At 41.5% G+C, this 24,298-nt stretch overlaps 1 protein-coding gene across 1 annotated transcript in view; it reads right to left on the bottom strand.

The window, feature by feature from the left end:
* LOC141767320 (potassium voltage-gated channel subfamily B member 1-like) overlaps positions 1-23,752 on the bottom strand; it is a 49,191-nt gene extending 25,439 nt beyond the window's left edge. The window contains exons 1-2 of the mRNA XM_074634507.1: positions 23,464-23,752; positions 21,143-21,826 (exon numbers count right to left, since the gene is read on the bottom strand). Of these exons, the coding sequence (XP_074490608.1) occupies positions 21,143-21,700 (558 nt within the window). The 5' untranslated portion in view covers positions 21,701-21,826; positions 23,464-23,752. The remainder of the gene's footprint in view (positions 1-21,142; positions 21,827-23,463) is intronic.
* Between the last annotated feature and the right edge of the window lie 546 nt (positions 23,753-24,298).

Raw genomic sequence — 24,298 nt, 5'->3', positions numbered from 1 at the left:
ATTGCTGGTTTCCAGTCTGCAGCGGCCAAACATCCCAGTTGTATAAAGTGACAGTGATGATGATTTACAAGTGGAACAAAGCCCTAAATAACAGGAGGATGTGTTTAATGCTGCCGCCATCCTCAAGGTCCTGGAGCTGAGACATTAGGCAGAGAGAAAGACACTAGTGGTAAGATGTCAGTATAGGTGCAATCCAACTGTGCCAGACAAAATCATGATTTAAAAAAACACATTTTTGTCTCTCTACTTCTGTGCTCTTGCTTTAATTTCCCACGCATGGAGCTCAAGTGGAGAGCTGAAAAAAAAGCTAAACACATGTCAGATTGGTGCTTGATGCTCCACACACTACCTGTATCCATCCAGGCCTGCTGTAAACTGGCCGACAGTCAAGCACGCTGCCCCGGCCAGTCGCTGCCATACATGGAGATTCTGACCCCAGATTAAAACACACTTAGCCGTTCTCCGTCTGCTTCACCTGAACCTCACCTCACCTCCCCATTTAGCTCAAACCTGACTTTAGGTTGAGTAAACAGCACTTTATTGACCTGTCCAATGGGTCACAGTGCTTCCCTTTATGAAAGAAATCAATCAAGGAGCCGTTTTTAATGTGCAGCTGTTATCCTTCCTGCTGCTAATCTGCCTCTTCTGCTGCTGGTGCAGCTGGTGACCTGCCCACAGACTGCTGTATTGTTTCATGTCTCACAGAGAGGCTGCACGTGGTTACAGAAATCATCTTTTCCATTTTTGACAAGTCTCCACCCTCCTGAAATGTCTGCTGCTGCTGCTGTGATTTTGATATCACACAATTCAGCAGGGATCAATAAAGTGACACATTCACATTTTGGATCATCTTGAGACACTGATTTATAATACAGTGGTGCAGGAATGACGTATTTTTGTAGGCCAACCAGGAAGTTAGCATCGCCCTGGTTCCCTCAACAAAAACCCAATGGGATTTTTCCAGTTTGAATTATTGCAGAAAGTAATAAGAAGTAAGAAGCTAACGTTACGCTATAAACTAACTACACCATGACGATGACTTCACGCCACCACCACTGAGCTAAAGGCGGCCTTGTGTTCGGCGTGATGACGTTTAGTCTTATTTAGGCACTTGTTAGCAACCGCCTTTTTAAGACACATAAAAGCTTCAAAATTCACGAGTGGGATGTCTATTGACGTATTTTATATCGTAGAACAAAACGTTAAAAGTAGGGCTATCAAAGTTAACACGATAATAACACGTTTAACGTAAATTCGTTTTAACGCCACTAATTTCTTTCATGCATTAAAGTAACTTGCGTTTTTTAGGTTAAAGTGAAGAAACTGGCATCATATGAAACTGTAAAACCTAAGGAATCCAGTGGTACCAACCATGTCATACTAGCTTGTTGCGAATGAGGCTAAATAACGGTCTCAACTTACGCTAAAGTTTGGCGAGGAAAAACTGGCATGACCATTTTCAAAATGGTCCCGTGACCTCTGACCTCAAGATATGTGAATGAAAATGGGTTCTATGGGTACCCACGAGTCTCCCCTTTACAGACATGCCCAGTTTATGATAATCACATGCAGTTTGGGGCAAGTCATAGTCAAGTCAGCACACTGACACACTGACAGCTGTTGTTGCCTGTTGGGCTGCAGTTTTCCATGTTATGATTTGAACATATTTGTTATGCTAAATGCAGTACCTGTGAGGGTTTCTGGACAATATTTGTCATTGTTTTGTGTTGTTAATTGATTTCCAGTAATACATATATACATACATTTGCATTTAACAAACATATTTACCCACTCCCATGTAGATAAGTGTATTAAATACTTGACAAATCTCCCTTTTAAGGTACATTTTGAACAGATAAGAATGTGTGATTAATCGTGATTAACTATGGACAATCATGCGATTAATAGCAATTAAAGTCTTTTAATGGATTGACAACCCTAGTCAAAATCTCTTAAGCTTGTGTTAACCACAGACCTTATTTCAGGCATCTAACTAAAAACCCATTGAAAAAAAATCCATTGACTTCCAGACGAGGGAACCAGACGTGCTAAAATACTAACTCATTTCGGGGTTTTAAGATTCATTCCTGCAGCTCTCTATGAAGTCAGATTTCTTCTCTACCTAAAAGTATAAGAGAAGTTGCAGCTGATATTCAGCGACATCTCAGTGACACCCACCAACACACGCCTACAGTATATTTCTCCCTGTTCTTTTAACCAGCCATCTTCCTGTTATTATTCCCAAATCAGTTCATTCATCTCCCTCACGTCATTTCCACACCATTTGAGAGCAATTACTTCTCGTTTTATGGTTACTCTTAAATCATTCAAGTAATCTTCATTTTCTATTCCTCCCTGGGCCATTCCTAAACCAATCTGAACCTCCCTGTCTAATGTACATACTGTGCACGCTATCTGCTCATCATTCTGTTTCAGTGCTCCAGCAGGACATCAACTGTTTCATCTTACTTATACCAAATCATCTGCACCATCTCTTAGTTACCACACTTCCATAATTAGTTCATCTTTAATGTTAAAGTCGGGCTCTCCTATTTGAACTATATACTTTATTTAATCACCTTTAACCAGTGGATATTCTTGATTGCATCCTTGTCACCTCTTGTGACATCATATAAAATACATTCTTTGTTCCATTTGCAAAGTATTTCTGTGATATATTTATGCACATGGCAAAAATCTGTTAGCAATGCAGTATAACAATTGACCGACTCTCTTTCTCTTTGAGCGTCCTCTATGTTCATAGAGAGTTTGTTTCACAACAAGCATTGCAAGCATTTCTGTAATCACTTTTTGGCATTAGACTGTGAGAGTGAGAGATCACACTAAGATTAGAGAGCAAATCCGTAGAGATTTGGCAACACTGTTGTTGGCATTATCCACAGAGCCAAGGTTTCAATGGGATAGCCCCTGGGATTTCCGTCTAATACTGATTTTGATCTGGGCAGAGGGTTGATGAAGAGGCTCTAATGAGCAGCCTTCTCGTCTCATCTTCTCAAAGCTCTGTCCTGCTACAAACACACTGTGCAGACCATGAAAGGAAGGGCATTACATAAAGGCGTAATAAGATAAAAGCTGTCGTCTTCTCCACTTTGTCTCAGATGGAAAAGAGAGAATGGCTACAGATAAAAATCCGACAGTGACAGTGGTCATTTCAGCCAACAAAATAAAAGGTCGCCGTCTAGAAATGAGGAGACTTTTGTCTACAGCTGTTGAAGAATGTCAAGCGGTGAGGCTGCTACCGTTATCATTATAAACTGCATAGTGTCGTGAGAGAAAGGAAAGCTTGACAGCTGTTACAGTAAGTAAGAGGGCATGGCTTAGCGAGCGGTCAATCAAACAACCAATCAATTCCCCCTATCGACCAGTGAACGCAACTCTTCATCGTCTCACTCCTCAGCCTCGGCCCCTTGGCGCACTCTCACAGCGAGACTTCCCAAAGTGTCCCAGTTGAGTCTGTGTTTCTGTCCTCAGAGAGCACAAATGTGTTAATGTAACGTCAAGGGAGTCAAGTTTCCCACAGATCACTAACCCTTTCAATTTACATCACGCTGCTCGGTTTACACAGCACCCGTCGACTCTCGGCTTCTGTTCCCGTGGGAGAGCCGCCTGAGGTGGTTTGTTTGAGAGATGGGTGTCGCGCACAGAATGAGGCAGCCAGACGAAGGTTTTCCAACAATTATGAGCTTAAAAACCGGCAGCTTTAGATGCGTATCACGTGACCTTACCCCGTGCCAGTTGGTGTTCATTACCATGAAAACTAATTCAAAGTGGATAAGAGAGAAAGAAAGGAAGAGAGGGAGGGAGCAAAATATAATGTACCTTCAATAATTTCTCCTACAACCTTCAACCTGTGACCCGCATCCTCTCCTCTCCTTGACCCACTTAAGACCAACATGCCTATATATCTCCTTGGCCCATATCTCACACCAGCCAGAGGTACAGTAAGGTGATGTGTTCGTGACTGCTGTCTGGTAGGCGGAGGAAGGCGCGAGAGAAATGAGAGCAGCGAGTAGGCTGAAGCTCTGGCAGCAGACTGGGGAGAACAGGGACTCCCGGGACTGCTGACTGGAGATTAGTGGGATAGTGATTGAAACTCACACAATCCACCCACTCTGCACTGCCAGACTATCAGCTACACTGGCTCTTAGTGTAACACACTGCGGTATGCTAAGGAACAGCATTTAAATTCAGATAAATGCATAGGACCTTTCCGGGATCCTTTTTAATGAGAATATGCCGAGCGGCTACAGGGTCTAACATGAGCTACCTGAGGAGGTGTACTGCTCTCAGCTGCTCCTAAGGGACTACCTGTGTGGTGTCATCCTGGGAAACAGAGTCATGTAACAACTAAGGTTATCTCCTAAGTCTCGTATGACTCGTCTACAGCTACCCAAAGCGCCGCTCCTAAATGTAATTACAGCAAATGAACATTAGTTCCTGCTCAGTCGGCGCACCACAGGAGTCTCGCATAATTACCATCAACATTAGCATACAAATACCGCAAGGATGTGGCTTTTGATCCTCTCGCACATCACTGTGTGTTGATGCTGGATTCTACATATATTAAACTGATTTTTGCTCCCCACACTTAAATGTCTGCATCACGACATCGCGACTGACAGGCCTGGCAGTGTGTCTGTTGTCCCATTTGCATCCCGAGATGACAGTAAACTCTGCGACCTGGCGGATGAAATACACAGTTGATTGGCAGACGAACGGAGACTTCCTCTACAACAGAATCATTATGAGAGAGATAGAAAGTATGTTCTTATATTCAGCTTTAAATAGAAGTAAAAATCAGTTGTAATTCTTAGCTGTGTTGACCCAGAAAATCTTTTCTTTTCCACGTTGTCTCTCTCACTTGCACTCACTCAGACAAGCGAGATAAATACACACACCCACATACAGTATGTGGTACACTCACACAGCGCAGTGTGTCATGCAGACAGGTGTGGTAATCCGTCTGTGTATTTCTATTTTAAGTCTGGGTTCTTTAGCCATGTAGAGAATTTAGTTTTTTTGCAATATTTTTGCACATGAGGAGCCTATTATCCATTTTACTCTCCTCTAACACCTGATATTGTTACCTGCAGTGACGTTTGTAGACGTTGAGGTCACAGCAGCGATGCCTCTGTTGGTCTATAACAGGGGTGCACACACTTTTTCAGCATGCGAGCTACTTATAAAATGACCAAGTCAAAATGATCTACCTACTATAAAAATGCAAAACATATATTTATTTATAAATATATTGAGTATTCTTTATATGTACAATATATGTTGGTGTACCTTGCATAACTGCATGAACCCATATTGTACAATATAACTCTGTACATTTTTTGTCATTACCTTACTCTGATGACTTGCACTGAATGGAATCAGCCAGGGATGCATAGTCCGGACAGTAGCTGCTGATAGCCAGCCTCAAGCACACTTCCAAATGATCATCAGTCAAGGTGGAATGGTATTTGGACTTAATAATCTTCATGTGGGAAAAGGCTGACTCGCATAAATAAGTGGAGCCGAATAATGCAGTCAAGGAGGTAGCACATTTCCTCATGTTGAGGTACTTTTCCTCTGTGAGTAAGTTCCAGAACTGTCCATGAGCCCTGGACTTAAGCTGAATGTCAGCTTGTAGTGTCAAAATCTCCTCCTCCACTCCAGATGAGTTCAGGTGAAACAGTGTTGCAATTTGTTGGCTGACGTCTATTTAAAATTTTTTTTTTTTTTTTTTTTTTTAATGCCATGCGATCTACCCACACTACCTTTGCGATCGACCGGTAGATCGCGATCGACGTATTGGGCACCCCTGGTCTATAACCTCCTCGTACCGTCTACCCTTTGGTACTTCAGTGGGTTTTCTGTGGAAAGTCGTTTCTGAGATTCTTCAGAGTCTATTTGTTCTGTGCCATCAAGTGCAAATGAAACACCCATCAGGTACCGATTACATCAGCCATTGGGTAACAAGTACAAACAAGCCCCTGTACTTTTGGATAAAGTGCACACAGGACAAAAACCTCGAAAGCTCACTAATTAACACATTTGTGTAATCGGTACTAGTTGTGGTTTTACGAGCGGCTCGACTATTTCTTGGCCGGGGTCAGAGTTGCTGCTCAAAGACAACACATTGTTAGTTTCACACGGGATGCAAACTCCGGTCTCCTGGGTGAAACCCCTGTGTTTTGTGTTTCACACTGTCTATACTAGAGCGCCTGACTTCCGCTTCTGCTCCTGTCATAATTACTACAGTCGCTAGAGGTCGCTGTCGTGTTCTTTTATACCTTCTTTCTGTGATCTACCATGTGAATAGATGATAAAACCTATTAGTGGGTGTAGTAAGCCCCTATTGACCCACATCTATGGGGCTTATAGCGACTGATAACACCAATTTAATGGCCTGACAACAGTCTAATCAGCTGGAACAGCACTGGAGAGATTGGAACAAATATGATTAAAATAAGTTATTTTTAGAAAACAGTCACTATATCCTGACAGTAGTGCATGAGACAGATAATCTGGAAAAAGTAGTTTGCCTCTGTGTCCTCCGGTGCTCCTAATGGCATCCGCAAGATTTCACAGACCGGAGGAAAACAACCAATCAGAGCCGAGCTGGAGCCTTGCCGTCTCTGAGCAGCCGTCAATCACTCGCGAACTCCGATCAAACGGTCAAACTAGGCAGCGCTGATCAAATATGAATCAATATTCTGTTACTGTTATGCCTATTTCTCTCTTCAAATGTTTTCAGAAACATCTTGTAGTGTACTGTTTAGCTGTAAAATGAGAAAGTTTGTGACCCGGCAGCCATGTTAAGATCTGCTGAGGAAATACCAAACACCGCTTACATGGCTGGAGCACAGCCAATAGGAACGCTCTCTCTCTCAAATTACCTGTGATTGGCCAAAGTATCCCGTCACACGCTAGATTTTTTAAAGCCTGAAAACAGAGTCATGAGGAGGTGCAGAAGTCTAGTTTTCTCTCAGAACACTTGAATTACAATATGCTGAAAGGTTATTATGAAATCTTTGCCCAGTGATGCCAAAAGATTGTTGCCTACTGAAGCTTTAAGTGCCAGACAGTCTATCTAACACTAAACCTCTCTTTCTCACTCATTCCTTCACACTCCCTCTCTCTGCTTCCCTCTGTGTGAAAGAACACCTTTCCTGTACCCTCCTCTGATTTAGAAAAGAAGCATTTTTTTTTGCTAGAAAATTAGACGACTGCCAAACAGTCTGATGTAGTCCAATCAATGTGTCTATTTAAGGATATGTGTGTGTTTCATGGTGAGAACGAGTAGGAAATAACAGGTTATAAAGGAAACGTGTTTCAAAGAAAGCTGGAGAAAGGATGGGAAAATGTACAAGTTATGTGCAAGCCTGTGTGTGTGTGTGTGTGTGTGTGTGTGTGTGTGTGTGTGTGTGTGTGTGTACATGTGTGTGACAGCGTATTTATTTATAGAGGCCCCTTGGGAGAGGAGTGCCATTACTGTGCTGAGGTAGAAAAAGTGGTGGGGCTGTGCTAGATGTCACACTAAGGTGGCTTCATCACTCCTCGGAGATTGTGCCTCATTAGGTTGAGCAACACCCTGTATAATATTAACAACCACACCTCCTCTGCATTGTCCTTCCAAATCTCTTCGTGCAAACTCCATTAAGAAAATAACAAGCACACACCTCTCTGGGGATAGTAGTTGTTAAAAAGACCACAACGTCACAAATTCATACAAAATTCATAAATAGTAAAGAGAAACTATTGTCAGGTGTTTTCTGCTCTCATTATTGATTGTCTTGGTTTGTTGCATAATGATTAAAGAGAGTAGGCGGACACATTGATCCAGAAATCGAACTGAACTCCTCATGAGTGTTTAGACAGACACACTGCCTCTGTTCTGGTAATGCCTAATGCAACAGGTGGTCCACACACGTGAGCAGAAAGGTGACAAGGTCACGTCTCATTTCCCTGTGCTGGCTTACGATCATTAAAGGTGGGGACACCTCTCAAACCAACCCGACCTCAAGAGCTGCATTATCCTTATAAACCCCACTGGGACTCTCCTCAGAAACCAGGCATCACACGCTCTGTGTGGGGGCTTGATGAACTCAACCCTCCTCATGCTGCAGAGGACCATAAGTGAAGTATATTTTGAAACGTGCACCAACTGTATCTAAAGCTAATTTCTCTATTCGTGAATGCACATATCTCACTCAATGTGAGCTGTGAAATGAGAAGTGCGGATGACGGGATTAAACATGGCTCCCCTGTTTGCTTTTCGTTCTCACTCTATTTGCTAAAGAGCAGAAGCTATTAAGACGTGTATGGAGAACAATAGGTATTTCTCTCACCCATCTGCCTCTATTCCTGCTGACATTTTCACTAAACAGCCTCTATTTTACTCTTTTCATGTACTGTATATCAGTTCATTTAGAAACTGTCTCAGGTAGACTCGTTGGAAATTAATGTTTTCTGTACTGTCACGCCTAAATGTGTCACCCAAACGATGCAAGGCTATATGAGGTTATAACTGTAACCTGACGCTTTGTTTAATTCAGCCTGTCTAGCGTGGTAGACGTGATGCTCCGCAGTGAGAGACTGCAGGCAATCTTGTGTTAACTGAACCCTGTTGTTGACTGTTCGTCCATGTAGCGTTCAGGTGTTGGGTTCTGTATCAAGTTCAGGTAATAATTACTCTTACTCAAGTCTGGCAGCAGCGCACACGTGAATCTCCTCCTGCCTTCCTGCCAAGAAAATGTTGCGTTTGCTTTTGTTTGAATGTCTACAAGCTGTCTCGTAACACCTTTTTGTACAGTCTGTATTGTTGTAAAAACAACCAGATACCGCCATCATTGAGCCCCGGAACGCTTTGTTCTTCACCTTCAACAAAGCACTTCTCTGCACACACAACAACAAGCTAATGGACCTAAAAGGAAGAAACCGGCTGATTTGAATATGTGTGCTGAGCCTTATCTACCCTTGAGTATCATGTGCCAAGTCCCATCTAAAATAGGAAACATGCAGGAGACTCTGCTCATCATTAAACCGTTACGGTGGAACTGTAATTACAGTGTATTTTGTTGTATTTTCTTTCCCTGAGAATAAACCATTCAGAAATTGCTTCTATGCAAGAGCGAAGCACTATTCTTGGCAGGAAATTGCTTTAGTATAACTCCCTTTAGAAATTACAGCACTGCAATCTTTTCTCTCCAAAGACGACTGAGCTTTCTCCTTAAACCATCTCATATGACCAGAGGATATCATGGTTGAGGAGCAAAGACTAGTATGTAAGTATAGGACAATCTGTTGAGCTCTGTTGCTGTAGCCAAACAAAAGGACAAAAGCTCACATTGTGCTTCTTTACTAGGCATCCTTGGCAGGTAAGTGACCCTGGATGAGTTGTGCATGACGAAGGCAGCTGGTTAAAAATGCATGAACCATCCTTTTTTGTTCTATTGTCGCCAATTGATGACAAGTAGAATAAAGCACATGTAGCACTTGAGTTTGGGTTAGAAGCCAACATCAGGGAGCAGTGTCGTGTAAAACAAAAATCTGTGAAAGCTCAGAGATGGATTACACAGATTGAGGCTCGACAGAAAATATATCTGCTGTCAGAAAATGTATTGGACTGACTACAGAATTCCATTGCATTATTCAGTCATGCCTGTCATTCCTGTATGGGTGGCTGGAAACTGACCTTTTCAGTCTCAGTCGGCCGAGTGAGCGATGAAAACCTTGGTGTGGTGAGCAGCTGTAGCTTATGAAGTAGTTTTAGCGCGCATTGGCTTTGGATTCTAATGTTTAACTCTCTGGAAACTTCCTCTACGGGTGACCACTCGGCTCCACACCACTCTGCATCTTCCTGAGTGATGTTCTCTCGCTGACAGGCACGTCTGAATAATGAATGAAGTTCTGCAGCAAAGTAGTCATGTCTCCGTCCCATCGCCATTGACCTCTCACCTTTTTTAAATGTCAGCGTCAGTGTCTACAGCCTCAAACCCCGTTGTGTGAGGAGTATAAGGAAAGTCAGATAAGGCATTGTGCTAAAAATAAAGCATGGGTTTTGTAGGTCTGTCAAACAAAGATACTATGCAGTGGGAGTCTGTGTGTGTCTGTGGAGCATACTGTGTTGCCTCAGCTGGCTTGTGCGATAAGCTAATGTAGCGTACTAGATCACCTCTCTCCATGGAAACTGCAGGGCAATGGAGGGGCTACAGTTGCGTACCTCTTCCTGAAACCAGATGCTCTGCAACTAGTAGAGAGGAGACATCTGTACTCTGATAACATGGATTGATATATTATCTGTCATTTGTTATTCATACGCACTCAAATCACAATGTCAATATTTGACAAATGCACAGTTGCATCATGATATCCCAAATACTCTGAAAACTGACGCAAGCTGAAACCAACTCCATGATTTAGAAATCCACAATAATTACAAGTGTCTTTACAATTATATGAATGTGATTCCAAGCCAAACCTTGAACCCAGATATTGTTTTTTTTGGCAAACTTGTAGGCAGCAAAAATCAGCAGTAAACACAACACTATTACACTACACACAAAAATGTTAGCAAATAGTTGTCTACTTACACATCTAGCAGATACAAAGCAACATTAGCATTCATTTGGAGTTGTGCTTCTGTTCACCTGATGAATTTAAGTCCCATTCTCTCTCCCTTTAGCTCTGTTTTTGGTCTCAACAAACTCCTGAGGGAAATACCTGGCTCTTTAGCTGCCTAAATGCTCCACTATGCCTTTATTCACCAGCTAGTCACTAACTTTGTCTGCCCGCTGTTTTGTGTTGAGCAGGTAGTGTACAGTTGGTTTATCGGAAATTTTCACTGAAACCAGCTGTCTGTTGTGGCCAGAAAACAAGGCTGACGAGATCTGTGAGACTGAACCAGTAACGTTGTAGACCAGAAAATCAAAACAAAGAGCTGAAAGATGCTAAAACCTTCTGCAGCTCTAAAAACTGCAGTCGGGTGATAATTTTTTCTGGGTTAATCATCACGAGCTACCCCTTTCACATACACTTAGTCATTTCATCCATTGTTAACTATAGTGCAGTGCCCGTCCGGAACGGGATAATTGTTTGGCCCCCAGAAGTGCTGCTTGCAGCGTTGTTGAGAACCGCATTATGGCTGCTTGTACCCACCAAGTGTGAGGCTGATTGGATGAACGGTCCTCGAGATATAGACACAGACAGACAGACAGACAGAGATTCATTCCTTTATAGTTAGATGATGCTGCTACAGTGCCACCTATTAGTCAAATGGCACCAAATTTACCATGGGCACTCAGACATCATATCTACACGTGTCCACCAAATGTGGTTCCAATAGCACAAAACGCTCAGGAGATATGACATTTTTTGTAATATAAGCCCTGCCCACAGCATTTGAGCTAACTTTGAGGGCCAGCTATAGCAAAACTGTATGAAACATAAAAAAAAAACTAAAAAGTAACTTTTTCTGGCTTTGTCCAGAGATGTTCTGCAACAAATTTGGTGACGGTTGCTCAAAATTTGTAGGAGGGGTAGCAAAAAATCATATTTAGACAAAATTCAAAATGGCAAAAAATCTGTCTGGACTCAAACGGGTGTGGTTTATATAGATAGATTCATCTGAACCCACAAAATCCAGGGAAAAAAGAAGAAGAATTTTGTTTCTGAGACTTACGGTTCATAAGTTACAGGCCGAAACATTGTTATAGCGCCACCATCTGGCCAAATTTCACCACATTCGGCACGACACTGCCTTGGGTCCTGATCAATACACCCGCCAAGTGTGAAGTCGATCGGATGAGCGGTTCTCGAGATATGCGAATAACACACAGAAGGACCGACAGACAGACAGAGATTCCTTGCTTTATAGGTAGGTAACCTTAGATGGAGAATTTCATGCTCTTATACAACCCCTAATCCTGTTTAACCTGCTCCCCATGCATGGCGGTCTGACTCCAAATTGTAATCTTTTCAGGTTTTCACCTCCCTACAATGTTAAAAATCTGTGAACTAATGTACAGCCACACAGGGGAGATTAAACTATGTATAGCCAGACTGTGCATAGGTCATTTACATAGTTACACAATTAGTCAAACATGAAAGAGGTCCAGAAGGAGAAGACAGTATCTTAACAGTCTGTCCACGCTGGTAACACAGCACCTCCATCAATGAAGGAAGTAATTTACCACCGGAGCAGAACGCCGTTCTTCCAAACAACCTGGGTAAAACTTCAGTAACATAGTTTTCAGTTTAGGAGCTTAATGAAAAAGCATGACGCATCTAAAGGTCCAGTTGTTAATGTTTATGAAACTGGCTCCAATGCAATGTGGAAGCTCTGATTGCAACACACGTCTTTGAAGTCTCTGAAAAATAATTTCCGCTTAGCAAATAAGATGCAAGCGGAACACACTCCCACCAATACACAAACAATTTAATCCTCCTCTCTGCAGTAGGCCAGATTTTCTCAGATCGATTAGCAGCCACTCTGATGGGACATGTTTCTTCCTTTTAAAAGGTGAATTTCTATTCATGTGTTTCCACACGCCAATCAAACGGCATCAAAAGCACGTTTTAAATCAATAATGCTAATGTGTCTCTCTCCGTTTAGAACAGGGCTTCATTAGAGTCTGTGTGGTTGCGACTGCACAATGAAGATCTTCATGTGCGGCCAGAGATTGTAAGAAGTGGAGGTAGTCATTGTGACATCACCCACTGGTTTGTGAACTGCCATTTTGAAGCCTTGAGTTTGGCATTTTGGTCGTCGCCATCTTGGTTTTTGGCCATCACTATGTTGTTTTTTTGCAACCAGCAGTGGAGCTAAGTACAACGGAACACTGAATAAGACATTTTTAGACGACCAAAAAGGTTATAATTAACTTTCGTGAAGTGAAAACACACTGTGAAAGAGTTATAGTTGTAAGACAAAAACACAAAAAACAAAGTACTCCCAGACCAGACAACGCCGTGGTAGCGACCTGTCAATCACTAAGTAGCCACGCCCTAAGGCATCTCCTGCTTTATGGTCTATTTGACTCTAAATGGGACCATAAATGAACATCATGCTTTTGAACTCATGTTTTCAATGTTTACTGAGGTAATAAATCAAGTGGGGTAGGGTCATTTTTTCATAGACTTCTATACAATCAAACTTATTTTGCAACCAGAGGAGTCGCCCCCTGCTGGCTATTAGAAAGAATGCAAGTTTAAGGCACTTCCACATTGGTTTCACTAGAGGTAGCCAACTGTGAGCAGCCCAAAAAAAGAAGATGAAGCTCAAGATAGATATCATGAAGCTTAGCAGAAAAGAAAACAGGAACGCATGCTAGCACTTTGCTTTTCCAACCAAAGCCTTGCAACCAGCCAACCTTTACATGTGTGGCTGTAACTGGTATCAACAGACTCCAAAGTGTAAAGAGAAGACATTAAAAACAACTGGTGACCGCAGTAAAAAGTACTTGTCAGTATAATATAGATGGTCTGTGTGTTGTTTAATTTTTTTCATGAATATTGCTTGTAAATGTGCATTTTTGATCCGTCCATCTGTCGGTTTGACTATAAAAAGCTAGAAAAGGAATTTTCCTTGAGTCTTATGGAATATGAGAATGTTTATCGTCTATGTATTTAGATCAGGGATCTTTCAAAGTCTGAGACTGAGTGCCTCATTTTGATAAATAATGTCATATTTTTTCACTTCCATTCACTGAGCCTCCCCTGAAACTGTTTAGAGGGAGGCCGACCTCCGACTTTGAAAACCTCTGATTCAGATTACTAAAACAAATATATTTATACAGTTGTTTCTATCTTTAGAATTCGTACGATAACGAGAGCTTACATGCTGATTAGGTTACTTAATGAGAGGAGGGAGTACAATAGAGGAAAACAGAAACGAGGAGATTAGGTGATAAGAGAGCAGAGACAGAGAGACTTTGGTTCCCTCCGTCAGTCTGCCGAACAGTCCTCGTGACTCTTTGTGAGCCCACTTGGCGATATATGGCACCGCAATCAGTCTGGCAGCTGGGCGACTGTGTGCTATTGATTTATGGCTATTCAAAACTCACGGAAGAGTTGCCGTCACCTGGCAACAACCCCTTGAAAACAACTCGTGAAGAAACTCATGCCTGGCTGGCTATATTAGCATACATACACACACCAATACAGTCAGAGGAAGGTATGGGAGGAGAGACAGAGTATATAACTCTCAGTTCTGTTACTCGGAGCCACGGTTGAAAATAACAACAGAGACCATGAAATCATGGTGTGAGTGCTGTGTCTCCTCTGGTCCCAGTGCACTCTCCGTGACACGGCGCTGGAGGTTAGCGTGACTCTGCCCTCATGCAGAGCGATCAGCAGGCAGTGGTCCGTGGAAAGTCACACGTCTTAGTCCCTCTCTAATGGCTGGTCCGAGTGTATCCTCACTCATCCCAGCTTGCCTTATACATCTTAATGTGTTTGCCATCGATTTCCTCCCATTCTTACAAAAAGTTGTCTGCCAGGCTGCATGCATGGGGGAGAGCGTGCAGCAGGTAACAGAACACGGTGGATATCTGTCCACACAGAGCGCACAGCCAGGGCGCACACACACAGAGTCATCTTCACAAAACAACAAAGCAAAGTGCTTACAGTGAAGTCAATCGGGCATATCTGATGTGTGGTAAGAAGAGGCGCAGTTAACTGCCTCTAGTCATGGCTGTCCCCGGCTCGCTGAGAGGAGAAGTTTCCATGCAATTAGTTCAAACAGCCTCTGCCAAGGCAAAAGAACTAAGTGTCAGTTTTTATAGCTCAGTATCCTGTTCTGGACCAAAGCCTCAGTGGGTTTAGAGAGCGCTGCGAGGCTTTTAGGAGACAGGAATTCAGATTCCCAGAGTGTAGAAGTGTCAAAAAGTCTTCCAAGTGAAAGTTTGTAGAACTTAATAGGAACTTAAAAATCACAACCTGCTCTTTTTTCTGTTTGTAAGTTATCAGTATGGTCAGTCAACTTACCAACTACTGTATATTCATAAGCTTTGTAGTTGACTTTACAATGTGTATTTTGCAGTGCAGTATTTCACACAACAACGTCCATCCCATCTCATGCCAGGAATGGATTATCAATCCAATTTCTTTTGTTTGTGTGTGTAATTATGCTGTGTCTCTTTGACAGGTTCAATCTCTTTGTTGTGTATTGTGTTAGCCTATCATTACTTTTAAAAACATCACATAACATAAACGTTTATTTTCTCATATTTTCTAAGCTCTGAGATGTTGCATATACCTACAATGTTAAAACAACACTGATGTATTAATATTTAATTCTAACTAATTCATACTGACTCCACTAAAACAAATGCTGATTTGATCTAGATTCTTGACGCCTTGACCGTGCGAGATATGTGAGGTAAACTACGAGGTATATTTCTTTATAAACAAATATTAAGACCTACAACTATGAAAGGTGATTTGATATTATACTGCAGCACATCATGTTTGAAACTGCCTAAAGTTCACACACGTCTAAAGCACCTGAAACTGGGTTTGAAATCTTCTCTATAACGCCAAGTATTTGTGACTAAATAACAAAAAATCCAAAGATTAAAGGACCAATATGTAAACATTAGGGGGATCTATTGCCAAAAATGGAATATAATATTAATAAGTATGTTTTTTTTGTGTATAATCACCTGAAAATAAGAGTCATTATATTACCTTAGAATGAGCCGTTTATATCTACATAGGGAGCAGGTCCTCTCTTCACGGAGCTGGCCGCCATGTTTCTACAGTAGCCCAGACTGGACAAACCAAACTCCTTTAACTTTTCCTGCTTGGGCCGGAGTCGATAACGTTACTTGTTCCGAAGTTAACCCCTGTCACTCCACTCAGCCACCGGAAAACAAGACACGGGACACCTCTGTTGATCTTGAGGAGCTGCAGCATTTACTTCTGCACAAACTATAACTTCCACTGAACATTCACTTGATATTCTCAAAGCTAAACTAACTCTGTCTTCTGCTCCACTGCATGCATTCACCGCCACTCTCTCTCTCTCTTGCTTCACCACTCACTTCCCACGTACACACACACTGACTCTGCTATTTACCAAATGACCTGCGCTACTCCTACAACAGCTCTAGAGAGGGCCATTTACGTTTTCACGTTGGCCACCATAGTTCTTCTACACATTTGCCACATGGGAGAGGTTTCAATCTGCAACCTCACCGCTAGATGTCATTAATCCCATACGCTGTTCCTTTAAAGTTCAAAATATTTCATCAGATTTGATTGACAGTGGCCCGTCATGCAGCAACAACCTCAAAACTGTCATCAGATGATAACAATTTTGCTAAATCCTGATTGGTGCATGGACATGATGGCAAATGACATCACCTTTTCTCCACCGAGCCCCGTCCTTTTCAAAACCAGTGAGACGAGCACAGACGAAACCAAACAGGCAGAGATCTCTTGTGAAATAACCAAAACTGCTCTGACTTCTGCGGAAAACATCTGGGCTCCATCACTTGTAGTAAGCTGATTAAGAAAACCTTTAACTTAATCCACGTTGAGAGTTTACAGCAATGACCGCTCTAATGCCAAACCGCCTGGGAGTGTGATTTATAGGGCGACTGTGATCCCTTCGAGACGGAGCTGCACCTTAGGGAGAGTTGAGCAACAGAGGCATGCTGAGACATGCTGTATTGTATAGACTAGTTTCACTCACAACCCACTTTCCCTTTCCACCCACTGGGCCACGCTAAAGATGACGACATGGCCATTCAGCACATACTGTTCAGTATCAACAAGAGCTTATCTTTTATTGATGAAATGATCACCTGCAGGTTTTCCTTGAGTTTCCAGGAGTCCATATTGTTAAGATGAATAATTTAGTGGGCAGTCCCACAGAGGAAATGCAGACTCAAACTCCTCAACACTCCCAAGCAAAGAGACAGACTATCAAATGCTGCACACACAGTGTCCTTCACCGCCGCTTTGACATTAAAAAACTTGTCCGAGAGAGTGCTGGTGTGTATTTTTGGGGAGGTTATAACTCCCAGAGGTTTGAGGATGAGGTGACATCTGGAGCTGTAGATATTCTGGATCACACCTTCTCTCTCTGGCATTAAGTCAAGCGTTATTAATGTGCAATTAAAATTTTATCCCAGCAGTGAAAAATAAATGAGGCGGAATATGTGTTTGGGAACAAGCCATTTCACCGATGCAGCTCGTCAATTAAGCCTCGGAAACAACAAGACAGCATTTAATGGCTGCCATTTAACCTCAATTTGACATTTTTTAAACAGTTTTCTGTCTCACATGGGAAAACTAAACCGCCAGGAAATGGCCCTATTTGTCAAACAACGGCTGCTGCCCTACTCTTTCCTTCTTTAAAAAGTTTCTGGGCCCCTCAACTGTGCTGCACTTGTCTGTTTAGCTGAAGAGCTTGCACGCTAGTATGACCACGGGTGAAGGACATAAATTGTATTCCTATTTCTCTGTTGGACTGTGTAAAGAAACTGTAGTTGAATGACGCAGCTTAATAGTGAAGGAGAGACATGAGCCGATGCTACAATGTACAATAAAGAACCTCGAGGCACTTCAGGAGGTGAAATTGTGCTTGTTAAGATGTTTTTTTAAAGAGACGTGTAATACGTTTACAAAATATTGCATACATGCAAAATTGAGCCGATTATTCATTAATGATTGTGCCATGGACCATGTCTTGAGCCTATTATGAATTTGCAAAGCAAACATTGTTGCATAAAAAAAACCCTATTATTATTATTTGGTCATGCACCTAATTTCCTGTGAGCTCAGTGAACAGCAGCAGAGCTGAGTAAATATTCAGATTCAGACGTATATTTGCTCATGTAGTCTTTAAAAGAAACCCGAGAACTGCCAAATGAACGATTAAAACACGGTTCACAGTGTTAGCATTCAGGAACAATCAGAAGTATTATTAAATAAGTATGTGATTAAAATGTTAAATCCTCCAACAAGATATAATTTCATATAATAATCGACTTTAAAGCCTTTGTAATTAGTTTTATTCATAGTAATACTACAATGGCTCCTCTGGGTCCAGTATTCACAGATGTAATATTGAAGGCTAGACAGCTCTGTGAACTGCTACAGAAATTAATTGCTTTTAAAAGCAAGGAAAGATAGGAGTTAGTGTGAAAGTTTTCAGAGGAAATCCTAAAAGGTAAAATAATAGAAGTGTATTTTCATATGTGTGATCAACAGGCCGATCATCATCATTGTCATGTATCTCACAATAATGATAATCTTTCTCCGTATCACTGTAAACCACCTTTTCAAACTTCATAAACAGTCTAAATGGCCCCCTTTGTATTTCCTGTTGCAACAGCAAGTAAACTTGGACCAAAGCTGTTGCCCTAGCAACAGAACAGCAATGAAAAGGTCTATAAAGTCATGAATGAGCAATATGAGGATGTGCAAAATACTTTACCTCCATCAAATCAAACATGGATATGGCAGTCAATTGTATTCAAATGTAATACTTTTACTATTCCAAAAGAAAATATACTTTATATTTTCTCCTACCCAGACACATTCGTAGGTTCTTGTAGGTTTAAATAAGTTACATTTATAACTGTTATGTTTGTATGTTTATAACAGCAGCAGTTTGTGTTTGTGTAAAAAAGATAAACACATTTAGTTCAACATTTAAAACAAAGCTGATGTACTCAAGATGGTGATGTCTGCATGAAAACAAGTCTCTTATTAATTTGCACTGGCAATAATAGAGGACCCAGAATATACCCTTGAGGAACCCCACTGTCAATTTTAATTTAATAATTAAAACATTTTAAATTACATTTTGAATTTAACCTGAGTTATGAGAAGGAATGAAGCAGCTTCAACCAATGTGACTTATTAAATAAAAAACTGTGACCGACAATATTAAAAGCCTTCAGGGGAGGCGGATCAGGTGAAGCTCCTTCTGCTGGTTTAGAAGACTTTGATTGTATCACAATGTTAAATATGAGGCCAAACAGACATCAAATCATGATTAATAGTTTCAGCTACACTCTTTGTCTTAGAGATAGGAGTTGTTTATAGATACAAGGTATTGACATTAGAGTTTCACAGAAAAGACCAGTAAAACTATTCTCTCTTGTTAATCTAGCTCACAGATTTCCTCTGAAGCCAGGACATCGGCCGGTCAGCATGTGTGGTGTTGGACGATGCTTAGAGAGCGGCACTGAGGGTCATAAATTTAAGAGCTTCAGTAAGTCAAGGTCAGAGATGGAGCAGGTTCTTTTTCAATAGATGAGCTGAATAAATTATGCAGGAACCGCTGTTCAAGGAGGTGTTTGAAATGTCTTGGGTAATGATTTGGCCGTGATATCTTACCTATTTCTTCAGGCATTTGAATCTGATACACTCAATGACACACGGTGGAAAATATTCTAAATCGCATCTGAAAAGCAAAGCTTGACGAAGTGCAGCACATCATTTGTTGAATTTTTCTTTTACACACTCTAGTGTAGAGCAAGGTTAGAATTGTTTAGTTTTTACTTTGCAATTTAATTTTAGTTTAGTTTTAGTTAGTTTTCAGAGTGCCTTTGCAAAATTAAGTTTAGTTTCAGTTTTTCAGAAAGGTTTAGTTTTAGTTTTTATATATTTAGTTTTAGTTTTACAGTAGTTGTAGTTTGTTATGGTTAGGGGAGGGTATAATGTCTCAGTATAGCTACATACAGTATACATACAAAATACACGGTTGGAGAGCTGAGTAGGAATGGCCATAAAGTTTAATATTTAGTCTTTGTGCAACTTAAGTGTCCGATGTGAAGCGATTTCGACATTGTGTCATCTCCTGAAAGGTCAAGTCTGTTCAATTTCTGTGGTTCAATGTCACGAGAGTTGACGGAAATACATGCTGTCTCCTTTTTTCGGTTGTGAAATCTAATAGCCAAAAAAAAAAACTAAAACTGAAATGAATTTGATTCATTTTTATTTAATTAAATTTTTATTTTTATATGTTTTCTAACCAGGTAATATTGTTTCAGTGTAGTTTTAATTTTTCTTAAAGGATCTATTTTTAATTTAGTTTCAGTTTACCAAAATATTTTTCTCTGCTTATTTGGGGTTTTAGGTTACTATAATAACCCTGGTGTAGAGTGACTGAAAAAGGCAACATCTCTTAATGTGCTGATTCCCCAAACAGTTGTTGTATTGGTAAAACACAATCGGGTAGTTGTTTAACATTTTTAATAGGATATTGACCCAGCCACATTTTTAAAGTCAGCTCACTTAAAAATGCTGTTAACATGACTATATCCATTGATCCGGTCTTGTTCCTGGAGTGTGAGCTGTGAGCCTGTTAATGAGCTGGATGATTGAATACTGGACTGGAAATGAGGTGGTGGTGGTGGTGGGAGGGCTAATGAAGCCAAGAGGCGGTGACTGGAGCATGGGGACTTTATGTGATGGTCTAAAAATACATATTCTGTGCAGTGGAGTTCCTCAAGGTGGTGATATGGATTAAACTCTAACAATAAGTGTCATTCTTTTCATCCTCTCTGGCGTTGCCAATAAAAAAAAACAAGTAATTACCCCGAGAGAGCAGACAATACTGTCTCCGGAACAACTATCTGACTGAAACCAATAAAGCCAGACAATGAAGACTGTCATGTTCTCACCAACAACAACAAAAAAAAGGGTTTTAATTGACTCGCCAGGAAAAACAGCACCCAAGTCTTTTTTCTTCTATAAGATTATTGATTTACAAAAATAGTTCCCAAAGTATTCAATACACACTGATGAATAAGCAGAAGTTTGCAGACAGCTTTGAGTTCACCTCTTGAGTACAACATCATCATCATCTCTCTCTCCCTGCTGAGCTCCAGCTGCTGAAAGTGACAGATTAAAAGCACTGGTTGGGGTTAAAGGAAAGTCAGACATCAGATCAAGCAAGTCTCAAAGAGCCTCTGGATGTTAAACTACATTTCATCCTGCTCCCTTACTTCTTGTTTTGTCTTTCTTTAAATTGAAACCTTGTTCATTTGGACCAAATCAGCAACCTTCCCTCCACTTCTTGATGGAGAAACTGTTATTTCAAACTTAATACAGACCTGTTGGCCCACTATACTCTCACTTGATCTGCAGTGTGTCTGTGTTGGACTTTTACCTTAGCAGCAAACGATGAGCTGGGCTTCTCCAGGAGGTCCCACAGCTTCTGCCTCTTCTCGGAGCAACACGTGGTGGTAAACTCCTCTCCTCCCCTGTCCCTCGTGTTCTCGGCCTCTCTCTTCAGCTCCTCGTTCATCTGCTCCTTCTTCTGGTGGTACCTGGCCTGGCAGCAGGACTCCAGGTAGATCTCGTCGATGCCCCAGAAGTCCAGCTCTTGGCTGAAGGACAGGGCGCACATCTCCTCCATCATGTGCAACTTGCCGGTGCGGTAGAAGTTCAGGATGGAGGTGAAGGCGCCGGGGTGCCTGTCGAAGAAGTACTCGCTGTTATCCACGCTGTAGTCGTCGCAGATCTCTATGATGGACTCGTGGGTGTTGCAGTCCCACAGTTTGCCCAGTCTGGTGCGGGGCAGCCGGTCCAGCGTCCTCCACAGGACCTCGTGGAGGAGGCCGCCGACGTTGAGTTTCACCCGGCGGGTGTTCGTCTTGCTGCGGATGATGTCCATGGTGTCCGGCGGCACCAGCGAGGTGCCCGACCGAGGCCCCGTTTTGATCATCTTCAACTTCAACTCAACTCACTCGGTCGCTTGAAAAGACTGGAAGATGCAGTCCGGCAGATTAAGAAGAAGACATGGTCCTGTAGATGAGCGCATCAGGGTCCCCGACCTCGGTCCTTCTTGTTTCTGTAATAATAAGAAAAGAAAAAATGATTAAAGCGCAGTGGGAACAGCCGGCCGGTGTCCTACAGTAGCAATGTCAGGTGGTTTATCCACTCATCAGGGAAGAAATAGATATTATAATCAGCTTTATGAGGCACAGCCGCTTTTCTTGCTGACAGGGTGGAGGGGGGAGGGGGGAGAGAGGGAGAGAGAGAGAAGGAGAGGGAGAGAGAGAGGGAGAGAGAGAGAGAGAGAGAGAGAGAGAGAGAGAGAGGGAGAGAGAGAGAGAGAGAGAAGGAGAGGGAGAGAGAGGGAGAAAGAGAAGGAGAGAGAGAGATAAAAGAGAGAGAGAGAGAGAGAGAGAAGGAGAGAGAGATAAGAGATAGAGAGAGAGAGATATAGAGAGATGGAGAGAGAGAGAGAGAGAGAGAGAAGGAGAGAGAGATAAAAGAGAGAGAGAGAGAGAGAGAGAGAGAGAGAAGGAGAGAGAGAGATAAAAGAGAGAGAGAGAGAGAGAGAGAGAGAGAGAGAGAGAGAGATGGAGAGAGAGGGAGAGAGAGAGAGAGAATGATAAACTGGAGTCCTCTCTCCGGTTCGCTGTCCGGTGCTGAAGCTCCTGTCTGTCTGTCACTCTGCCGGCTGTCTGTCGCTGTCCGCGGGACTCTGGTGCTGAAACGTCTCGGTGACCAAATCCCGGTCCAAAGACAACAAAACGACACATGTGGTGTTCAACTGTTCTCTAGAGGGATGTTAAGCTCGACTAATACTAACACCGATTATCAACTTTGATTAGCAGCAATAACACATTATACAGTTACAGATATTTATTTATCCCCGAAGGGCAATTCAGTTTCTGCAGTCCACCGAGGCATAATACACACATTCATACTGCACAAGCATCAATGACAGGCGGAACGCAGTAGGTGGCATATGGGGAGGTGCAAGATCGATAAAAGTACAAGAATAAATATATTTGCAATAAAAACAATAAATACAAGAATAAAAACAAGACGAGATAAAAGAATAAAGGAATAAATATGAATATAATATAATATATATCAACCCCTGAGAACAGTCTGTATAGTTTAAATTAAAGCAATTTATAAAGTTAATTTTAGCTGCAAACATGTAACTACATTATTTTTGGCACATCTGCAAAACAACTGCATTTTTTTTTTTTTTTGGAAATAATATATGCTGCATGAGTTTGCAGTCAAAGTATTGTAATGTTGGTCATTTATGCCAAATAGAGACAGACAGGACATCAAATATCAAAGTGAAACCAAGTGGGTTTTTTTTGTGTGACATGAACACAATATAGAATACATTTAATATTTATGGTAAAATAAGTTGTTGCTTATTCTGTTTTTGTATGTTTTTGTATTTTGACATAATATGCTATGGTCCAACCACTAATGACTCATATTTACCTCTGTACTCTGTGAATAGTATTAACTTGAACCTATAGGTCCTGTGTTGTGTCTTGAATATTGTTGTGTTTTGATGTTGTGGTCATTGTTGGTAAAGATTGTAATGTGATTATGTACTGAAATGTAGCCTAACACAGTTCAAAGTGATTTAAGTGGACTCCAGGAAGAATAGCTGGGCTTCAGCCACAGCTAATGGAGATCTGAATAAAAGATAAAGATAAAGATACATACGTGTCTCCAGTTTATCCCGATTCACCTCATGGATGGACATCAGCAACATTTCAGGAGTAAACGCGTGCAAACTTGTATAGTGTCCGTGCAGGTCTCCGGAGCTCCGCTGGGAGAGGATGGAGGAGGCATCATGAGCTACAGTATGGCGACATGTTGGAGAATACAAGTGTTTTTTAAAGCAGATTTCAGCTTGTCCACATGTCCGTCCTGGGGTGAATCAACAAGTAAGACTGTTGTTGAGAGTGGATGCTGTCTCTCCTCCTCTCAACCTGCTCACAGTAACTGTGACTGTGACTGGGATCCTGCAGGAGGCTGATTTCACTCCGGCTCCTCCAGCAGCTGCAGCCTGTCTGAGTTTAACCCTCACAGAGCCAGAGAGAGAGAGACACAGGAGCAGCTCAGTGCATTTACACTGTGTTGCTGCTCACATCCTTCACCAGAACTGGATCCAAAATAATCTTAAGAAGTGACTAAATATCCAGAACTATCACAGCAAAACTTTAATTATATGAGTATTATTATAGAGATTTTAAATAGTTTAGTTATTTGAACAGGGACAATGCACAAAGAACATTAATATACCTTATATATACTTACACAGAAGACTAGACATTAAAGCAGCAGTGGGTAGAATTGGAGCAAATATGATAAAACAAAGTTATTTTGGATTTATGTATATATGATGTATGAAGTGGATTAAAAAGGTGCAATAATATTTCCTTCTGAATTGTCATGGAGTAAAAGTATAAAGTAGCGTGGAATTTAAATACTCAAGTAAAGTAAAAGTACTTCAGACTTGTACTTAAAGCAGCAGTAGGTAGAATTGGAGCAAATA

This window comes from Sebastes fasciatus, chromosome 1, assembly GCF_043250625.1.
Source record: "Sebastes fasciatus isolate fSebFas1 chromosome 1, fSebFas1.pri, whole genome shotgun sequence".
NCBI lineage: Eukaryota > Metazoa > Chordata > Actinopteri > Perciformes > Sebastidae > Sebastes > Sebastes fasciatus.
This window is presented reverse-complemented; position numbering and strand designations above follow the sequence as displayed.